The following is a 16,667-nucleotide window of genomic DNA, read 5'->3' on the forward strand; positions in this document are numbered from 1 at the left end:
TGGGAAACAGTTTTAGAGCTGTTAATGCAACACAGAGGGCTGTGTGTGGACAGGGGCAGTGAGGTCAGAGGTGAGGGCTGGCAGAAGAGGAAAATGGACCAGCGAGAGGGACTATTATATAATGCTGTGCTATGGATGTCCACATCCCTTGACCAATGTTTCAAGCAAAGAAGGGATTAATTAAACATGTGGTTTAGGAAGACAGCGGTGCGCAAATGGACAAGAGGAGGATGAGGAGGAAAGACCGCCAAAAAGGCTATTGTAGTTGTCTTGCTGAGAGGCAAATGGGACCCAGGACTAAGGTGGAGGCAGAGGTGGAAAAAGTGGAAGTTGGATTTGGTAGATTTTTTGAGGATAAACCCATGGATTTTTATGTGACAGCTGAAGAAGGAAGAGAAATCCAAGATGATTCTCAAGTTTCTGCACTGGGCTTTTGGTAACCATTTGTTGAACTGTGCCCATCTGCCTCACAGACCCGATTTCATTTAATCTCCCAGTATGCTACAAGGTTGTATTATTATCTCCATTTCTTTTTTGAGGAGGAATTGAAGAGCTGAAATAACTTGTCCACGGTTAAACCACCATCAGTGATTGTGAGGTGGAACTGGATGCCAATCTTGTCGGACTCTATAGTCTGAGTCCTAAACACAAGTATTAGGAGATTAATCTTGAGAAGGAAAACAAAGAACTTGTTGGTGGTGGTTTGCTTTGTTTTTCTTAGGAGCAAAAAGTAGGGAAACTGAGACTTGATTTGAATATGTTGCCTTCGATGTAACTGCAGGACAATGGTGTAGGGATGTCCAGAATCAGCAGTCTCCAGAAGGAAGCATCACCAATTGTCTCCCCCATCCCAGGCACTTCATATACTGCAAATGGTATTTATACCACTTTTTTTTTTTCTGTCTGCTGTTGGCTGATTTTTTTTATGAGAAGAAATTTCATAATTTTCTCATTCATTTTTATTGTGCTGGACTTACTTATTTTGAATGAAAGGAACAGAAAGTACTTTTGTTCTGCTATGTTTTTTTGTGCAAATATATTGTGACTTTTTAAAAAAGAGAACTGAGATCTTGTTGAAGAATTTTGCCTTCTGTGTTACAAGCAGTAGGGCCCTGATTTTTATTTCAGATATCTACTACAGCTTTCTGGCCATTTCTGGCAATAAATATTAATATTGTTATGTTATATTTATTTTATTTTTTTGTGGTATTGGGAACTGAACTCAGGGCTTCACACTTGCTAGGCAAGCACTCTATCCCTGAGGTATAGTCCCTGCCCTTTTTTAAAAAAAAACAATTATTTTGAGACAGGCTCTTGCTAAATTGCCTGGACTGGCCTTGAATTTACAGTCCTTCTGCCTCAGTCACCTGAATAGCTGTGATTACAGGTGTACAGCACTGTGGCCACTTTGACATGTTACTTTTATGTGGGTGGCCATAACTTATGTAGTTAAAGGGGATCAGTGAAAGCATATAGAAGTTTTAGTATTTAGAAATGGTAGGTACAGGACTGGGGATATAGCTCAGTTGGTAGAGTGCTTGCGTTGCAAGCACAAGTCCCTGGGTTCGATCCCCAACACCGCAAAAAGAAAAAAAAAAAAAAAAAAAAGAAAAAAAAAAAAAGAAATGGTAGGTGCAACTACTCATGAATTGACTAATAACATTCCTCTTCCCAGGAGCATCATTGGAACCTACTGGAACCATTTGGTATTCAATGTGCATCAGGATAATGTTGAAAAGTTCACAGAACTCCTGGGTGATATTAGCATGGTCACATGGGCATAGCACATCTGGGTAATAGCACTGTGCTAGAATGTATGGATTAAAAACTTGGGTCCATGGAAATATGGATTCATTCTTATGTGATAAATTAATAACTCTGGCTGACATGAAAATGACACCCCCCCCCCCATTATTTCCATTTGCAGGTTTTGGCATGGAGGCAACCTTGCTCCTGGTGGTTGGTTTTTCCCATACCAAAGGGGTGGCTATCTCCTTTCTGGTGCTTGCTGTAGGATTTAGTGGCTTTGCCATTTCAGGTAAAGTGTCCTTTGTGTGTCTGAACCTTGTCTATAGATTGATTCATCAAGTCTTAGGAGGAAGGAAAGACAAGGGTTTTGGAACACCGTCCTTCAGCAGCCAGGCCACTGCAAGGAGGAGGGCCTCTGCCCAGAGAGTTCTAGCTAGTTGGAGACTTTGTAAAATGACTGGGATGGGCTTAGTAGTCCATTCAAGCTGGAGTTACTTGTCTTTATTTACTCTGCCATTGAAAAAGGCACAAATGCTGTTGACTTCTCTGAGGCATGAGCAGAGACCTAAGTTTTTTAGGGTGGGAAGCTTTCTTAAATAAAGCCTTCTTTAAAAAAAAGAAAAAAAAAGAATGCAGGTCTGGGGAGGGAAGAGGGCTTTCAGTACAGGTAGAGCAGGTAGGAACAGTAATGATGATATGAGCTTACCTTGATGAAGCAGACTCTTCCAGGCACAATCAAAACCCTAGGGCTATCAGGGCCATTAGGATCCCCATTTTATAGGAGCAGAAATCAATCTACTATGAGAAGCCAGTGTGCCACCATGTCATATCTTATAGACTTTAGAAGCTCCCTGTGCAAAACTGGATGGTAAAACAAAATTCAGTTGTTTGTTTATTTTTAAAATATTGCAATAAAAATTGTTATGTACAGATAATTTTACATAATTGCATCTATCTCATGGCATTGTGAAGCAAGTAGTAATATCAATATTTTACTGATTTTTCATTATTTCACTAATATTTACCAAAAACTCAGAAAAACTGGGAACTTTTCTAATGTCATACAGTTGTGACAAAATAAGGACAAAGCACAGTTTTACCTGTCAGTCTGTGTTCTTCCCATTATCCCAGCCTACCTAAATATCAAATAGAGTGGTAATGTGCCAGAAAAGAAAAAAGATGGAACTTCTGATCCAAACTACCCTAAAATGGAGGTTTGAGGTATCTATCAAAAGTAAATAGAGCCAATGAATAAATTAAAAAAAAAAAAAAAGTCTACTTTCAAAGTACCTTGTATCTAGGAATTTGGGTTTGGAAGTGCATAGACCTGGGTGTGAGACCACTCTTGACTACTTATCATTTGTAAAAGAAAAAATTTGCTAAATTATTTAAGTCCTCATCCAGAGATTGGAGAGAGACAACCACTACTTCATGTGACTGTTGGAAGGATGGACTGAGACCTTGCATGCATTCCCCCACGCTTTCCACTAGCGAGGCGCTGCTCTCAGCACTTGCGGGTATTGCAGCGAACCAATCAAACATTCTGCCCTCAGAAAGTTTGCATTTGAGTGGAAACAAGGTGTTTGAAGCCCTCAGCACAGTGACAGAGGCAAAACAAAATTATGTCTTCACTGTTGCCATTGATTTATTATTATGCACACGAACTAAGAGTCCCGAACCTTAATGTATGAAGAAGTCACCCTAAGAGCTTGCAGAATTCAGATGCTGATTTGGTAGGTCCAGAGTGGGGCCTGAGATATGTATTTCTAACAAAGCTCCCCAATGATTGCTGATCAGCATCCTCTGAGTAACCAGGATAGAGCAGTCATGACTTTCTTCCCGTAGGATGTTGAGGGACATCTTCCCTTGATAACTCTGTGATGTAAAAGAGATTCATATCCTGTCTTCAGAGATATTGAAACGTTCAGGTTCATATTGCTTCCTTTCCTTTGGATTGCCAATTAAGTCACAATCAGAAGGAGGGAAACCCAATGCCCTCAACTGCAGCTGCTGCTTTTTTTGTTGTTGTTGTTTTTTAAAAAACACTTACTTCATGCTTGCCACTTTTTATTTTTCTTTCCTTCTTTTTTTTGGGGGGGTGGGTGGTGGTGCTGGGGATTGAACCCAAGGATGCTTAACCACAGAGCCACATCCCCAGGTCTTTTTATTTTGAGATAAGTTCTCGTTAAGTTGCTTAGGCTGACCTTGAACTTGTGATCCTCCTTCCTCAGCCTCTCTAGTCACTGGGATTATGGCATTCTTGCCAATTTTAAAGCATGATCTCTCATTTAATCCCCATCACGGTCTTATGATAAGGTAATTGCTATGTCCATTTTATTGATGGGGATATTGAGACTCAGAGAGGTCATTTAACTCACCCAAATAGGTTGAGTGACTTAAATTGAAATAAGGTCTGACTCAACAATGACACTGTGGGAGGGACTGTATCCATGAAGGTGATAATTCCTCAGGATCTGCTGTCTGCAAACTTTATAAGGAATAAATAGGGATTCCAGGGAAGACTGGCACAATTCAGGAGCTGATTATAGACAAGACAGTCCTGACAGGTGAGGCTAGAAAGAGGCAAGGACTGAATGATGGCCAGTTTGGGAGAACACACTCTCCCAACTTGTGTGCAAATTTTTTTTCGTCTGCTACAAAAATCTATCAATATCTCAGTCACTTGGTGATTTTTCCCCCCTGAGCACCAGGATTGTGGGGCTAGAAATCTAAATGGCTCTTGTCACATTATCTTCAGCTGAACACAGATGCCTAGGCTTTGTATCAGAATATAATACGAGACAATCATTAATTGCTTTTTATCTCTGGGTTCTTTTCTAATAAAGTATTTATCACATTCAAATGAACTGTAAGATTAATTAATCTTGCAGCTGTTTTATATTCTGACTTTCTGGCTCTTTGATCTGAAAGAGTAGGTGTGTGTATTACCGAAATGGTTTTCTCAAAAACATTCCTTAAATGGAGGTAGGAAAAAAGCAGCCAACCAATATGCAAGATTAGGGAAAAAAATGTTTGTTTTAAATCTTATTTTCAGGTTCTTTGTACAGAATAGAGAATTAAAAAACAAAACTAAGGAAAACAAAGATATGAATAAACAAAACCTGCAACTAATTTCAGTTACTGAAATTCAGTTACTGCAATTAGTTATTAATTAAATAACTACTTAGGGAGTGGCTTCTATGTACCAGATGCTTTGCTGGTGCAGGGAAGATAGTGGTGAATGAGACAGATGTCTAACAACCTATCAAGAGCATACGTGTTAGCTTTCACCTCTAGTTAGCAGGTATTCAACATGCATTATTTAACCTAATACTCAAAAGTGTATTACCCAAATTTATAGATGAAGAAACTTAGGTTCAGGAAGTTTAAATCCTTAGTCCAGGGTTGCATCTCAGAACTGAGGTCTGTCTGACTCTGAAAGGCACCATTGGGCAACATTGGCCAAGTTGATTTCCACGGCCATAAGCCTCTTTCATAGCCTTCCCTCCTTCCCCTTGCTTCTGCTCATTCTTTTCTCCTGACAAATGAATTCAACAGTGAGGTATTGGCAACATATTATTTTACCACTTCTAGCACTTTTGATAAAGATCCCAAAGACAGGGAAATGCTTAGCAATGACAGTGGAAGCAGCTGTGGTAACGGTGATTGAAGTAGCTTAGCTCTTCTCTAAGGGCTCCCACACACCTGTTTCTCGAGTCTTATGCCACAGTATCTTTAAGAGGTGAGTCATAAGATCCCCATCTTTACTGATGAGGATCCTCATCTTCAGTGATGAAGGAACTAAGGTTAAAACTGCACTGGATTATGTGGTGGAAATAAAATTCAAATCCAAATGTACAGACTCCAAATCAAGTAGGTGTGTGAAAGTGTCGAAAGTGTTTTTCAATTATAGAAGGTTCTGCTAATGTTTGTGTGAATGTTTATTATTCTAAAAAACAGCCTTTCCAATAAACTTCATGGACATGAAGGCAGACTTTCCAACAGGGTCTTTTAAGAGTGAGTCCAGGGCTAGGAGGGGACATATTACAAAGTAAGGTTGGGTTCTACAGAGTTTGATTGTTGAATCTGAAAAGATATGGTGCAGGGTTTGGCTTTTCAGGATTCCCCAAACACTACATTTTGGAGTTCCATATCTATAGGGTACACATTCTTCAGTTCTTCCCATCCAGGGCCCAGGTAGACATTGTTAATTATAGCATATTTGTTTTGTGCAGACACAGCCTGGTGGTGCTAAACCAAGGCCTCTTGGTAGGGTGTCCATTAGTCAAATACTAGAGGAGATCAAGTGGATTGATGGAAATTGGGGCAAACCAAGTGTTTTCCAAAGATATTTGAAATTCTGTTCTTGACTCTGATTCTGAGGTTTCGGCTTCACTGTAGGTTTTAATGTCAACCACCTCGACATTGCCCCCCGCTATGCCAGCATTCTCATGGGAATCTCAAATGGAGTGGGAACCCTCTCTGGAATGGTCTGTCCCCTCATTGTTGGTGCAATGACCAAGCACAAGGTAATGGTCTCCTTTGTGGCTATGGGTTACAGTAGAAGTGCTGCAAAACTTGAGATCTCAAGCCCATAAATGTAAATATGTGTGTCATTAACCTTGATGAAGTTGTTGGACCACTTTTTCCTCTTCTTCCCCTCCCCCCTTCTTTTTTCTTCTGTTTTTTAAATCATTACTTCTGTTTTTAAATCAGTACACCAGGATTGATTGTTGTTTGTCCATGTTTTCTCAACTAAGAAATAAAGGTTTAGGGGAGAGGGATGAAGGTCCCAGAGACCATTGAGATACCCAAAGAAGAAACTGAGGCAGTTGACTCAGGATAAATGAGTTACCAGGATTGTTTTATAATTTGAAGTGATTAAACTTTATAACTTATTTCCATCTATTGCCTAGTGTGTTCTAGCAAGGATGTTAGTGCTGTTATACTTCCTTGTTAAGAAGAAAATAAAAAAGACATTAATGATCCTTTCTAAGAACCTCTGAGGGTGTGGTCTTTATTGAGCCTTTGTGTATTTACACCAGCATGGGAGTACAGAGAGATCCTGCAACCCATCCAGAGTTCAACCACAGGCCACTTGATTTCTGTATCTCTATCATGGAAAAAATTTCAGGATGCCACTTATTATAGTCAGGAATTATTCGATACCATGGGGTTTTGGCCTGTTTTCTTAGTTGAATAGCTTATTACAAATATGACTTCAGAAATTCTTCCATCTTCTTTGAGAAGAAAGCGTGAGGTAACTTTCCTTGCCTGTTGAAAAAAAGGAAGATGGAATTTGGAGATTTTATAGTCAGAGAATCATGTTTTCCCTTTTTGTTCATGAGATGATAAGATTGGCAATATGCCTATTAAATCTAAGATATTATCTTATGCTAACTTTAAACTACCCTCTCCGCCTCTTGCAGTACTGGGGAGGGAAGCCAGGGTAAGTACTCTAATGCTGATTTATATCCAAGCCCCTATTTTTTGATTTACCACTTTTTATGCAGAAAATATGATTTTAAGTAAGCTATTGATCATAAAGGTTGAATACTTCAATGACTCAGATATTGTTGTGTATCAAACAGCAAGCAAGAAAGGGATTTCGACATTTAAAATTGTTGGGTCCTAAAGCGAGTGTGACTTAGCCTACTCCTAGAGGGGAGACCACATTGGCATGTTTAGAAGAGCTGTGCAATGGTGCAGCATGCATTTTTGCACGTCATTTATTTTAAAATATATTTTTAAAATGAAAAGTCACATTCATTGTAGTCTTTTTTTTTTTTATTTTAGCTGTTGACGAACCTTTATTTAATTTATTTATATGTGGTGCTGAGAATTGAACCTAGTGCCTCACACATGCTAAGCAAGTGCTCTACCACTGAGCCACAATGCCAGCCCTCATTATGATCTTAATGCTTATTTTGTGAGTACACAAATTAGGTACAGATCCATGCAGCTTCTGGCCATGTCCTCCTAAGAAGCACAGTGTTGCCTTGGGTTGGGCAGGTGGTTCCATCTCAGTGGAGGCCTTCAGAACACACTGCTTAAACTCTGTTTTTTGTTAAAACATTAATTGCATTTTGTTTTCCATTTAGACCCGAGAGGAATGGCAGAATGTCTTCCTTATAGCTGCACTGGTGCACTACAGTGGCGTGATCTTCTATGGTGTCTTTGCTTCTGGGGAGAAACAGGAGTGGGCTGACCCAGAGTCTCTCTCTGAGGAGAAATGTGGAATCATTGACCAAGATGAATTAGCTGAGGAGACAGAACTCAACCATGAGAATTTTGTGAGTCCCAGAAAGAAGATGTCTTATGGAGCCACCACTCAAAATTGTGAATTCCAGAAGAAGGAACATAGAGGAATGATCCTTGAGGAGGAAGAACTGACGTCCTACCAGAATGAAGAGGGGAACTTCTCAGATACATCCTAATATCTGAGAGATGCTTCTGTCTTTTCCTCACATTAGAACCATAAAGTATCCATACTTACTGCCGTCCTCATAGCCTGGCTTGCCAGAGGGCCACATATGGGGACACTTGAGATAGGAGGGGAAAGGAAGATTAAATAGCGATATAAAAAGGAAATATTATCTTGCAATGACATGAGGATAGAGTTTGCTCTCAGTTGACAAAATAATTTAATACATATATGTTCGGACTGGCAGTTGGCCTTTCCTCAAAGAACTGAACTTATGCAAATAGGAATGGCTAGAAGAATACGGAAGACAATATCTTTTTGTTCAAAGAAACATTGAAGGAAATGGGGGTATTTGATTGAGAGGAGAATTAATGATAGTTGCCACCATCTCTCTGATGGCAGCCCATGCAGAGGAGTCTTTCTTATTCCTATTACAGGGTACCATTCTTGGAGGCCCTCTGTTGTACCAGGTGCTTTATAAACATTCTTATTTAATCTCCATGCATCTATAACATACATTTATTATATCTCCATTTTACAACTAAGGAAACTCAAGCAACAGGAGATTAACTTGCCCAAGGTCATCTTGCTAGGGCTAGTGCTGAGATTGGCACAACCCCAAATGGGTGACAGTTGTAGGAAAGAAGATTTCAGCTCAGTGTAGGGAAGACATTTTTAGTAATGAAAATTGAAAATGGAATGAGTTGCCTTGTGGGTAATTCTTTTGGGGGCAGGTGTGGGGGATGGGAGTGACCAAGGGAATTCAAACATAAATGAGGGTCTGGACTCAAAGAAACTTAGGGTCCCATATTACCTGATGAGTCCAACCATTTTATAAATTCACAGATTTTTAAAATAGTGAGGGTCACAAATTATATGAGAGATTCCAATAAGTAAAGGCGGGGTGGGGGGAAGAAGCTAAGCAAGAGAGCCAAATTTCTAGGACTCCAATAGTCAGCATGGCTGAAAAGAAATAAACAAGGGGTTGGCTGTTCAATTTTAACCCTTTATAATATCAAGAATGTGGTTAAATAATGCTTCAAATTACTTACAAACCTTTAAGACATTTAATAGTTTCAGAAGTAGGTTTGTGCATTTTATTAGGCAAAATTCTCTTGAAAGAATCTTCTGTTTTAAAAAAAGTATGTCTTTAGCCTTTTCTGCTTGTGATTATATTAGGAGGTTTGATTAAAATTATACAAAATTATGGTTGAATTTTTCATAATGACTCTATTTGGAATGATATGCAGGGAAACCACAACAATATAGCAGTAGTTCTACAGGGAAATACTACAATGAAAAAAAAAAAAACAAAAAAACAAAAAACAAAAAACTGAGACAATTAGACCTGTAAGTGGTGTTGAAAAATTCATCTTTGATTGCATCAGGCAATAACATGGATACTCTTTAGATATATTTAATATGTAATGTAGCATGTAAAAGATTATTTAAAAATAAAATTATTTTCTTGTTCATTGATTTTGAAAATTTTATTTCCATTTTTAGAAGAAAAATTTAATATCATGAAAAAAAGAGACTTTCTTGTAGTTTATTATAATAAGGTGTTTTTTCCCATATATAGTTCTGTTCCCTAGTTGTATCTGTGGAATTATAATGTATTTTGTAAAAAGAATAATCTTGGAATTAACAAAACAACAAAAAAGAAAGATTGTGGATTAAAAAAATTGCCTGAATTACCATTAAATAATATTCTTTATATCAATGGTATATAATTTATATCTTTAAATCTCTTAAATGAGTTATTCCATATAAATCCCTTAGAATATGTGCTCAATAAATACCAAACGTTATCCATATCATCTTTTAGCCCTTTGGGGGAACTTTTCAGTTGTAAAGAAAGCATGCTTTGTCAGTTTCATTTATCAGACAGAGTTTATTGTGAAAACTGTTCTATTTTCTAAGTAAAAAATATTAGAAATTATAGTAGCCAGTGGATTTTTTTTGTGTTAATAAACAAAGTAACTATATATACCACAAAAAACCTTCATGATAATTTTTGAGATAATATTATAGATTGTGATATAAAATTGTGTGTTTTCCATTATTTGAAGTTGGTGTTGTATGCAAAAATTCCACATTAGTCTTTGCACATTTTGCTGCAAACATTCATTTGTAGAGCAACACTTGGAGGGTGAGAATAGATGCTAGCAGGAAGGAAAAGCCTGAGGGTGTTGGATTCTTGAGATAAGAAAGTCTTCATTGACTTTTCCAAACAATAAAAGTTTTGGATGATCCTGAAAATGATGAGAAAAATAATAATTATTTGAGAAATAATGGACCAATGTTATTCTTGCTTGTATGTTAAATTCAACAAGTACAAATGGGAGCCTGCTATTTCTGCTTCACACTATCTCTTTCCAACCCCAACAGACCCACTCTTTTCTGTTTTTATCTCAGTTAATCACATCACCTTTTCATATAAGCTAGAACTCTTAGAGTTCATCTTTGACTTAAAAGAAAAATTTCCTTCTCTCTCTTTTCTGCCAAATTCATTTAATCTAACTTTCAATCTGTGGATCCACGTCTTATACCAGCTTTGAATAAGTCTCAGTCATTATCTCTTTTTTTCTCTTCCCCACTCCTTATTGAGCCATTTTCTCTTAAGATACTTCTTTTGCTTCATTCCCTGTATACTCTCTAGGAGTCTCTGACAATCTCCTATGTATTTTATAGCTTTTGCCTCTTTATGTGTCATTCTGATTTATTTTTTAGTTCTTTCTTCAGCAAGGTCTAGAATCTGATAAAAATTCATCCATTGTGTTCCTAATTTCAGTTATTGCATTTTCAGTTTTAGAATTTGTGTTGGTTCTTCTTTTATTTCTGCTAAGGCTTCTTAAAGATATTTCCAAGCTGGGTGTGGTGGTGCACACCCATAATCCAGCAACTAGGGAGACTGAGGTAGTAGGATTGCAAGTTCATGAGCTGCCTTGGCAATTTAGCAAGTCCCTAAGTAACTTACTGAGACCCTGTCTCAAAATAAAACATATAAAAAGGGCTAGTGGTGTAGCTAAAGTGGTAGAGCACTTGTGGGTTCAATCACCAGTACAATTAAATAAATAAATAAATAAATATTTACAGTTTTTTACCAAATTTTTTTTCTTTTCTTTTGCGATGCTGGGGATCGAACCCAGGGCCTTGTGCTTGCAAGGCAAGCACTCTACCAACTGAGCTATCTCCCCAGCCCCTTTTACCAAAATTTTTAAACTTATATTTTATTTCCTGGAACACAGTAAGCTAAAGTTTTAAATTTTGATCAGTGCGAATATGTGGAAGCCATGTAATTATTTTTATTTTCTGTTGATTTTGCTGGTTCTTATTCATATTATCTTATCTGGGTCTACGTGCCTTGTTTTCTTTAATTGTATTAGACATTGTATTTGGAAAGTTGCTTAATATTCAGCTTAAAACAATGTCTCCCCCACTTTTTTCTTTCAGGAAAGTTTTGTTTGTTTCTTCCAGGAGCCTGAGCCCATTGGCTATATGGCAACACCTTAGTCCAGTTGCAGGGCATGAGATATTCTGGGCCCCCAGATGATTTGAAGCCAGACTGCAGGCTGTGTGAAGGTCTTTTACTTCCAATTCATCCTCTCCTAAAGGACAGTACTTCGGGGTCCCAACACACACTATTGTTTTTACCAGTGTCCAACTTTTTCCCCCTCTATACCAAATCATCAAACACTGGCTTTGCTGGAATTAACAAATGCTCCCAGGAGAAAAGTATCCTCAAATGTACAGCTCACTTCTCTGGATTTTCACCTTTTCTTAGTAGTCAGATGGCAGCCTGGTAATTTTTCACTGTCACGTTGATTTTCCAGTGCTTTCAAGCAGATTGTTAAAACATGTTTTGTTCAACTTTCCTTGTGGGGAGGTTGTCTGAATTACCCAGTTTGTCATCAATGGACACTGAAATCTCTTTTATTTTGTCTTCACAAGTTCTCTTAAACTGACTATTTTCCTAGGGATTGTGTAGTAATAAATCAAACCCCAAATCTCAGTGGTTTAATACAGCAAATATTTAGTTCTCTCTTGTATTACAAGTTGAGGTTAGTTGGGTTGGGGTGGATTGTTCTAGATAGTCATTTAGGTACCTACGGTATATTTTTCCCCACTCAACATTTTGTGGCTCACTATTTGTAACATGAAAACTGACCACACAATGAAGATGAAAGAAGACACTCTGGATCTTCAATGCTTTGCTCTGAAATGACACCATCATTTTTGGTTCCAGACAAAGGCCTATACTTTCCACATAGCCCCAATCTAACTCCAAGGATGGCTAGAGAATAAAGAGGAGTGTGTAGGTTACCAACCAAGCACTAAATACATCTGCTACCTACTTTCAGCCTTGATTCAGGGACTTAGAAATTCTCACTTAGCATGCTGAAATAGTCTCCTAACCCCAGTGTCAAAACTGTGTGACCCAGGACTGGGGATGTACCTCATCAGTAGACTTCTTGCCTAGCATGTGCAAGGCCCTGGGCTCAACTCCCAGCCCTCTGGGAGCAGGGGAGACATCTTGTGACCCTGCTATGTGGCTTTCTGGAGTCCTGAATTAGGTCGTAGGCAGTAAATCTTTGTATAGAAAGGAACTCTGATTCCTCTCCAGGAAAGACCAGAGGCCACAAAGATATCAATTAATTAGAATACAACAGATTCTGACTTGATTCAAACCTCAGTTAATAATCAAGTTTGGAAATCTGAACTTCCCTTTAGATTACATACATCACTCACGGTCTCCAGAGTTTAGACTAACTTTTCCATACATAACCTCATTTAATTATTATGACAACCCAATGAAGAAGGTTCAATGATTTACTCCCAAGCATTTATTAATAAATAAATGGTGTTTCAGAGCAGAATTTAAACACGAGTCTCTAAAGGCTGTACTTTAATCTTAATTTTTAGTTAAGATTAATAATGTAATCTTCTTCTTTTTTTTCTGGGTTGGGGATGGAACCCAGGGCCTTGCATCTATACATGCCAACCAAATACTCTAGCATTGAGCTACAGTTCTAGTCCTAATTCTTAAATTCTCAATTCTAATGAAATACTAGATATGACCTAATGAATTTAACCTAATGAAATATCTAATTCAAGATTAGATTCACATTTAATGTAATCTTAATTAAATCTTAATTCTTCATATTTAATTTGTTCTCCTCAGTTTCTCCCAGCTAGCAGTAACTCCAGACAATGGTGTTCTCAAGGTCAGAAAAGTGTCACATTTGTTTCAGTGAGGTGTGACCAAAATGATGGACTAAGCCCTGGCGGTTTAGTTCAGACCCAACGATCAGAACAGGTAAAAAAACCAGATGAACAAGTGAGCTCCCTCTTCTCTCAACTGCCTGAGTGGAGTGAGACATGAGACCCAGAGTTCTGTGCTTCCCCTGCTTCCCTGGCGACACAGTAGGCAAGGTAGGAAGACTGAACCCAATGCTCGCTGGATATTGGGAGTGTTGGGAAGACAGAGGTTTTCCAGGTGGCTGAATTTTTCCCAGGCACCCCACGTATGGAAACAGCAAACACTATCTAATCACCTGGGACATGTCCTGCATGCCCAGGGGGTATGTTCTTCAAACTCCAGTGTGGTATTCAAGGAAGATTATGCTGATGATGGCATTCAGGTTGGTCTATTAAACATGGCGGATTAAATGTAGGCTTTTATATCTGCTTTATAAAATTTTAGAAATTTAAACCAGCACGAAGAAAATAGAAGAATAATCACCTTTAGGAAGCTGAATGGGGATGCGTGAATCGTAACCCAAGTTTCTGCACCCAGGAAAGCAAGCAAAATTGAAGGCACCAACACCAGCACCTCTGGCGGACAGAGCAAGGGGAGTGAGGTGGGACAGGAGGAGGAGGGCTGGAGACACAAGAATTGGGTGAAAGTCAGTGCTGCCAGTTTAGCAGCCATAGCTCCAGAGTCTCTCCCCAGCAGCTCAATCAAGAAACTGCCCCTCCCCCTACCTGGAGGAGAACCGAGGGGTGATTGTTTTCTGGAAGGGAACTCTGGCCTCAAGAACATCCCTCATGAAATATCAACTCCAAAAGGTAGAGAGTAGGTCTATTTTGGTTATTGATGTACCTCAAGTATTGAGAACAGTTACTTGGTCTTAAATTAACTACTCAGTAAATATTTGTCAAATCAATGAAGGAAGAATGAATGAACCTCATTAAACACAGGGAAATTAATTAAAAGTTTGCATACTGGATATTGAAAATTTCCAGCTGCTTTCTGGGACTTAGATTCCAAAATACTGCCAGTCAGGCATTTATATGCCCTGAGTAGGAGACTGAAGGAATCACAGTGAAGGTGGGAACTCATTAAGAAAAAGGGTTTACAGCTATTGACATTTGGGGGTCTCCCCATCACAATAAGCAGATCCGGCTCAATAATACCCTGTGGGCCCTACCCACCAAGGCCTCCCCATGGGGATAGAAATTAAATTATTGGTTCATTCATTCATTCAACAATCACTTAGCATCTGTAATGAGCACCTCAGTTTTTGAGCACTTACAGTCTTCTAGGCACTAGGGATAAAAATAAACCTTTGCTCATATGACACTTGTATTCTAGAGGACTGACAAAAATTAAAGTTGTCAATTAGTAAATCCGGGACATGGGATGTCAGCGAGTAAGTGCTAAGAGCTAACATAGAACAGGATGAAGGAGACAGAGTGAGGGTAGATGTGCTAAGTCAAGTGTTTAAGGGGTGGACTCTGAGCAGAGAACTGAAGGCAAGTCAAAGAGAGGGAGCAAGTCAAAACATTTTTGGGCAAAGAGTTCTAGGCAGAGGAAAAGCAAGTACAAAGTCCCTGGGAAAAACATGTTTGGTATAAAGGACCCCAAGTCCCTCAAAGTGGCCTGGTTCTGGACATATTTTGATGAAAGAGGAAACATTTACTAAGGGACAGGAGACGGGGGAGGAGCAAGATTGGTGCAGGAAGGAATCAAGAATTTTGGACTTGCTGGATTTTGGAGTTTTACTTGCCTATAGATGTCTAAGTGGTGGTATCAGGTGGACAGTGGAAATATAGTCTGGAATTCAGGGCAGAACTCCGAGCTGGAGCTGTATATTTGTAAGTCATCATCACATCTCATAGTTAGTATTTAAAGTCATGTGATCGGGAGAATAGCATGACTGAACCCTGAGGACACTCTAACAGAGAGATCAGGAAAAGTGAGAAGTAACCAGCAAAAGAAATGTGAAAGGCTAGGTAAGGATGGGGGTATCCAGAGAAAGTGGTGCCTTGTGGCCAAGTACAGCAAGTTTGGTGTGGAGGCCAGTATGGTTAGTTGTGTCCAAGCTGCTTCTTGGTCAATTGAGATAAGGACTGAGAAAGAACCATTGGATTTAGCAACATGGAGGTCACAGTGACTTTTAAAGTAGCAGTGATGGCAAAACCCTGAATGGAGTGTGTTCCCTAAAGAGTGACCTTTGGTTGTCTTCCTCTTACTTATGAACAGTCAAGGGTTCAGACAGTTTAGGAAAGTTTCCAATTTGAAAGACAGAGACCAACACCAACAAGAAGAAAGGAGGAAACTAGACATCTAAATGTCTGGTTAACTTTGTTCTTGAGCTTCATATAAGTGGAATCATACAGAACTGATTCTTTTGAATCTTTCTTCCCTCAATATATTTACAAAAAATTATCCATGTTATTGTGTTTATAAGTAGCTCACTTTTTATTGGTATATAATATTGCATTGTATGACTATATCAGAATTTGTTTATCATTCTCTTGGTGATGGTCATTTGGGTTTCCATGTTTGTGTGTGTGTGTGTGTGTTGTGTGTGTATGTGTGTATGGGGGTAGTAGCTGTTATGAATAAAGCATCTATAAATGATCTTGTCTTTTTGTGAACATATGCTTTTATTGCTCTAAGAGTAGAGTTGCTAGGTCATAGGATAGACATATGTTTAATTTTATAGTAAATTGCCAAATGATTTTCCATTTTCCACAGTGGTTATGCTATTTTACTTTCCTACCATTTATGAATATGAGTTCTGATTGTTCCATGCCAAGAGAACTTGCACTGTCTTGCCAATGAGAACATGATTTTTAATGATTGAATGTTATTATTTCATATTATACACTTAGACCAGTTGGTAAGTGTTGAAATGTCAGCGGTTAGGTATTTTAGGCAGTTTCTAAACCTAGACGGTTCCGAATAATAGTGATGAAGTCCTTGATTATAAATCCTTGACTTCATCTGTAAGAGATTAAGAGATATTCCCAAAGGAAAATCAACCTGAATTTCTATTTCTATATTGTCTATCATTCCATAAATATCTGGTTAACTTTATTAACAATAATAATAAAGTGAATAGTGCTATTTTCTATATTGTCTTTCATTCCATAAATATCTGGTTAAATTTATTAACAGTAATAAAGTGAATAGTGCTATAGTTTAGATCTGTAGTGTCCCCCAAAGGCCCATAAGTGTCTTAAAGATTTGTTCCCCAGCATG

At 38.4% G+C, this 16,667-nt stretch overlaps 1 protein-coding gene across 2 annotated transcripts in view; it reads left to right on the forward strand.

Annotated features, from left to right (window-relative positions):
- Nucleotides 1-8,186, forward strand: part of Slc17a8 (solute carrier family 17 member 8) — a 49,530-nt gene extending 41,344 nt beyond the window's left edge. For both annotated transcript variants that reach the window (XM_047550686.1, XM_047550687.1), the window contains 3 exons: nucleotides 1,928-2,038; nucleotides 6,151-6,278; nucleotides 7,851-8,186. In XM_047550686.1, coding sequence (XP_047406642.1) covers nucleotides 1,928-2,038; nucleotides 6,151-6,278; nucleotides 7,851-8,186 — 575 coding nt within the window. The remainder of the gene's footprint in view (nucleotides 1-1,927; nucleotides 2,039-6,150; nucleotides 6,279-7,850) is intronic.
- The last annotated feature ends 8,481 nt before the right edge of the window (nucleotides 8,187-16,667 follow it).

Source organism: Sciurus carolinensis, chromosome 4, assembly GCF_902686445.1.
Source record: "Sciurus carolinensis chromosome 4, mSciCar1.2, whole genome shotgun sequence".
Classification (NCBI taxonomy): Eukaryota; Metazoa; Chordata; class Mammalia; order Rodentia; family Sciuridae; genus Sciurus; species Sciurus carolinensis.